This window comes from Garra rufa, chromosome 8, assembly GCF_049309525.1.
Source record: "Garra rufa chromosome 8, GarRuf1.0, whole genome shotgun sequence".
Taxonomy (NCBI): domain Eukaryota; kingdom Metazoa; phylum Chordata; class Actinopteri; order Cypriniformes; family Cyprinidae; genus Garra; species Garra rufa.
Genome location: NC_133368.1, coordinates 18,975,807 through 18,981,806, shown reverse-complemented (window position 1 = coordinate 18,981,806; position 6,000 = coordinate 18,975,807). Strand labels below are relative to the sequence as shown.

The 6,000-nt window shown below is 43.9% G+C and overlaps 1 protein-coding gene across 1 annotated transcript; it reads left to right on the top strand.

The window, feature by feature from the left end:
- The first annotated feature begins 3,793 nt into the window (after nt 1-3,793).
- LOC141340743 (uncharacterized) lies at nt 3,794-5,698 on the top strand. The gene is made up of 2 exons (XM_073845837.1): nt 3,794-4,459; nt 4,520-5,698. Exons 1-2 carry the CDS (start codon nt 3,794-3,796, stop codon nt 5,696-5,698), a joined length of 1,845 nt encoding a protein of 614 aa, XP_073701938.1.
- Nucleotides 5,699-6,000: the final 302 nt, after the last annotated feature.

Below are 6,000 nucleotides of genomic sequence, written 5' to 3'. Positions count from 1 at the left end.
GCAATGCCATTGGATCCCAGCATCGTGGGACGTGCCCTAGCGGCCCGTTTAAAACTTCATGTTCCTAACAGAACGGAGCGAACTAAGCGAACTCAGCAATAACTCAGCGAACTCAGAGCTCCCAGCTCTCGCCTCACGCCTTTCGCCTCTTGTGGTTTGAGTGCTTTTCCATCTGCGCTCGACCACTCGACCAAGCACGCGACGGTGCCATCAAAACTCTACAGAACAAACCGAAACTTCGTGACTGCCAGACTCTTCAAAGTCTCGCAACTCTGATACAGAAGAGCTCCGAACGCATCAACCTGCGTAACCAGGCAACCGAAAGATCGGCTCCAGAAAACCACTCCTCCACGTCGAGGGATTTCCCAAACTACGTCATCGACCAGCAACCAACCAGAACTTTCGCTCAGACGAGCCCCCGGAACCCCCGTTCCCGGCACAAACGCAAGTAACAAGATCTCTGTTTACTTCGCTGAAACTGGTGCGAAATATTCCCTAAGTAGTTAATAGCTAAGTCTCTGCTTTTGTGATTTTCTAAGGTTGCGATCTAAGAACTAGTTAAGATACTAGAACATTTGGGGTTCTCCTCAACTCAGTAATTTCTCATCCCCGGAACTGTATGAGTGTGAGTGTGAATGTGTGTGTGTGTGTGTGTGTTTATTTGTGTTTAGTAGATTAGCGTTGTGTCTTAGAGTAGTTCAATAAATCATTGTTTCATTAAAAGAAGTGTCTTGACTTTATGTTCACAAAGTTCTATCTGTGTTTAGATCAAGCTACCTCAGCTTTAAAATTTCCTAACGTAATATTTTGGTTTATTTGTGATCTTGGCCAGGAACATAATATAAACCTTTTTGAGTTAATACAGTATGCTGAATTGACCACTTTGCTGGACGAATGGTTAAGAAGTGTAATCTATTAACTCTGAATCAATTTAATCAAGTTCCGAATCTTTCGATTCGATTCCTTATTTGAATCATTATAAATTTGAGCTAATTAATCCTTACAGATGGTGGAGATAAAACGCGAACACATCTAACTATTTGAACATAAAACAAGTCATTCTGTATGTGTATTTTGTTCTATTTTATCCGGAAGAAATAGACAAAAGACAGAGAAACAGTTTATTGTGTACTGTATGCTTTATTGTGGCTGCCAGTCTGGAATGAATGAAAACGTAACTTCGAGTTGTTGTGTAAAGAATTTAAACTGCAGTAAAGTTTTAGAAATTGAGACAAAGAAAAGAAGAAAAACGAGCGTGTTCCTTGTTTTTCCTCTCTGTCAAAAGGCCTTGCAGCTAGTGTTTTACCCTGCGAGTTCCAGAGTGAAAACTTAAGCTGACTCCCGGTTTAAGATCTTTAGGCTCGCGACCTAATGCTCTTTTACCAAATATTCACTTAAAACTAACGTTAGTGAAGTTAAGACGTGGCGCTCAGCGCGAGCACCCACACGTTGCTTTATGGGAGAAATTTTGAGATCTTAAAATTGTGTGGCTGAGTCCATATGTGCTGTGGTGTTGTTTAAACAGACAAGCACAGAATTAAGGTCCGCCGAGACCTGTGAAATATGTTGTATTAATCGCAGTAAAGCTGTGGATAAATGTGCCTCACTCTAACGAGTTGAGACAATAATCTAAATAATGCTTATTTGCTTTGCAATTCCGAAATGTCCTGTCATTTCATGCATTGTATTTAAGACTGCTGAACCACACGCTGGTGGTTGCCATAGAAACGCTGCGACCCGGATATCCTAACACACCTTTTCCGGGGCAGAGTTTCGTTGCGCAGGCGCAGTCCGCCCGCTCATTTTGTAAACAACAAGTGGGATAGTTAAACTAGCTAAAGCTAACGCTAACAAGTGGTAGAGCTAAACTAGCTAAAGCTAAGCCTATGTAAAACCACTGGCTTTGAAGAATAGCAGTGAGCACACAGCGTTAGGGTGATCCGTTGTGTTTGAACTCAGTGTGTGTAACGTTGTTTGGGTGACTCAATCACAAGCTTTGAACTTTAACGATCATTCTGCAAACTTCTTTACTTCATATCTCTGTACACTATTCCTCGTATTTCTTCCCTCCTCCCATGTGACAGGAATATTGACAATTTTAAAGTTAAATCTCTTTTTGATGCGATTGTAACAAACCATTAAAGCCCTATCATAAATCTCAAATTAAAACATTTTATTTATTTTTTTATTTAAGGCTCTCTCCTTTTTGACTGTTTGCATTGCCAGTTTAAACTATTACAAGCTTTATAATCAAGTAATATTTTCAAGCTGATTCATTTGATTACTTTGATCAATCTTAATAAATAATCACATCTCCTTGCCACACCGCAATTTCTGTGATTGATTTAACATTGATTATTTGTAGTCAATTTTAAGGAGGCATCATTTTAATTTGGTCACCAACTTTCATTGCCAAGGTGATAATTTATGTTAAACATTTTTTTTATTTTTGGAAATTTTAATCTCTAATTTAAACTTCTGATTCCAATTAAACATTTTTTGATTTTAATTGAACATTTTAATTTTAAGTTTAATCATAATCACATTTCCCCTTTTCAGACGGCAATGATACACGTTGAATAGAGAAATTATAATTTCCTTGACCAATTTTTAATGAAAACTTCTAAATTATAACCAGGAACAATCATTATTGATTTGAAAACGACTCCTTTTTACAATCAATAGTTGTTCCTTTTCCCATACCTCAATGGTTTGTGTTGATTCATTTGATTACAACTGCTGACTAAAACTTTAACAAAGCGTTACAGTTTTAGTTCTCCCACAATCATTACTGAATTGAAACATCAATTTTAATTTGCAAACCAAGGCTTTAATTGTAATTGTAATAATCAAATCTTGTCATATTCCCCGACTTGGGAGCGAAACCTCATTTCCAATTGGTTGTCTCTCTCCTCACTCTCTCTCTTTCACCTAGCTGTCCTCCTCTTGATTCGACTACTGCTGCTATTTCCTCGATTGTGCCTGTGAGAATCATAAAAGCAGAGAATTTTGGTTGTTTTAAAAGACATTTAATCAATGTTCATACAACTTGAAAACGCCAATTAAACTTGTGCCTAACTCTCACTTTCCCCTCTCATCGTGGAACCCTACAGCCAAGGTCCCAACGAGTCCAGCGAGGACTGATAGGCGCCAGTCGTGAACCCGTTTCCAGAAACGCTCTGATTGGTGTACAGTGTCAATCCTACCAGCTGCAAAGCCAATACTGTCATTGTTATTGTATATTCCCTCATCCCGGAGGGGATTATAATAACCATCATAGTCCTGGCATGTTGAAATTCCCATTTCTGAGCACCGTATCTAGAAGCATACATCAAGTTGAGAAAAAAAAAAAAAAACTTGACTGTACTCATTCTGGGGCCAGAAAGGTGTATTTCACTTTCAATCTCTCTCTTTCTACCTTCTTCCCAAAGTGTTCCTTTTGTTGTCGTCTCTTTTCTCTCTTCTCTTTAGAAAAAGGGGGAAGCAGCCGACGACTACGCCGTTCTTTGCTGTGTGTGTTTGTTCCTCTTTCCTCTCTCTGTTCTAGCTACAACGCCCGTGGGTACCCCCTCGCCTCCTCCACAGCGACGCTAGCTGGAGGCGTGCACACCAGTGAACCACCTGCGGGGAGAACCACACTCACCTCGACACAACACACCCAAAACCCACTTACACCTGACACCACCACTCTCACACCACTGTTTTGGTTTTGTTTGTTTGTTTTGTTTGTTTGTTCTTCTTTCTACAGGTCTGTGTCAGTCAGTGGTCTGGTCTTTCCTCACGGCATCAAAACATGCCTCGCCCAACAGACCCCGTTGGTCACTGGGAGGACTTGGAAATCTGGCTAAGCGCCGTGACGGACAGCCTCTTACCCAAAGCCGCCGAAGCTGTCAAACACCAGACACAAGACCAACTGGACAACAACATAACAGGCATCATGAAACATGATCCAGGTCAGAGCTACGGACACAAAGAGCTAGCAAAGATCACTGGCTCCCTGAGTCACACCCTCATCGCCTCCCTCAAACGGAGCGACAGACAAGCCGCCTATCTCCAGCAGGAGCTGAAACGCGCACAGCGACGCATCGAGCAGCTAGAGCTGGAGGCTCAAGATCGACGGGAAGGGTCCAACGGGACGGATCCCAGAGCAACTGAGGAGATTGCTAGACTACAAGAAACTCTTGCTAACAACACACAAGAAATGGAGCAAGCAAAGTCAGCCCGCGCCGAACTCAGCGGCGAGTTACAGTACGCCGAGCAGCTACTGGAAAAGGCAAGGCTGGACTTCAGAGACAAGAACAGCAGAATTAAAGCCCTCGAAACACATCTGAACGAGGCAAGAACTGAGATAAGTTACCTCACTCAACAACTTGAAGACATGAAAGAGGAATTGGACAGTGTCAAAAATGAACTTAGACATGCTTATGAACTGCGCCCTGAGCCAACCAGGACGCAACGGGCCCCGCCCTCACCCCTGCCAAGCAGGCCCGGGTCCCATGTTCCTGAAACGTCACGTGAGAAAAAGGGGGAGGGAGCGACTCAGAAACCCTCGCCAGCTCCTTCTGAAGAAACCTACCTCACACCCAAGCTACGAGAACTCCCCAAGGCCAGCCATAACCCATCACATGGCATGGACCTCAAAGACCTTGACAAGCTGACCCGAAACATCAGCAAATTCACCCCGAATGTGCCAGATGGTCAAGACGTCCACTCTTACTTGAATGATGTCGATTTTCACTTAGAAATGAGACCCAACGTTACTGACAAAGACAGACTTTATCTGCTGCGAACGACATCCAGCCCTGAAGTGCGGAACTTCCTGGACCGACAGCCTTCTCACACAAAGAATGACTACCAGTCGCTCCGCCAAGCCCTCATCAAGGAATTTGCAGTCCCGGAATCAGAGCAAGGACTGGTGGCCGCCCTGGAGACAAAACAGGGTCGTCATGAATCCTCCCAGGCATACTATAGCCGGCTTAGAGAAGCATACTTCGGAGCTCGCAATGAACCTGATATGGAGCAGGACATGAACTTTAAGACTCTCTTTCTGAGAAATCTCCATCCTGCGGTAAGCCACCACCTTGGCGTCCTTGCATGCCCACAAACAATGACGTCTCAACAGCTGCGAGACCTGGCGCACAAAGCCTACGGCAAGCAAAAGATGGCATCAGAAAAGGGCACCAAGTCTACTGCAGTTCTTGATTTTAACACACAATGTCAAGAAATGACCCTAGAGGGCGCCCAACACCAAGAAAGCTTCAAGCCACCTCCTAGAGAATGGAGACCATCCTCGTTCAACAGAGAGCGTGACTTTCACTCTGGCGCCCGACCTACACAAAGAAACGACCGCTGGGATGGACCACGCGGACGACAACACTCACCCGAACGCTACTGGAAAAAATCCTGGTACCATCCAAGACCTTGCGAGAATCGATGGGAGAGATCATGGAGTCGGCCAACCTCATCAGGAAGCTCAGGAAATGGCTCGTGGGAATCTAATGCAACCAGTCCAACAAATCGACGAAAGAACTTACAAAGATCCCACACTGATCAAGCTCAAGCTGAATCTACACATGAAGAAGAGACATTGCCGTGTTTTGATTCACAAGAACTGATGAAAATGATGATGCAAGAGTTCTTCAAACGCAAAAAGGAGGATCGGAAGTGGGAAAAGAAAGAGAAACCCACTGCGGCCTGACTAGCGGCCAGACAAGAAGGCAACGACCACCTGGTCCAACAAACCACACAGAACAGCACCCCTTCTCCTTACCCCAAAAACACTGTAACTGTCATAACTTCAGATGGACAAGAAAGCTTCTTTAAACATCCAGAGCAAGAGACAGAAACTGACTCAACACATGACACGTCAGATCACAGAAGCTTCCAACAAACACCTGCTGATATAACAACTCAATCACCTGAAAGTGCTGTCCTAGTCGTCTGCCACTCCTCCGAAGAACACCGAACCAGTCCTGAACTCCTACCTATCTCATCTCAAAC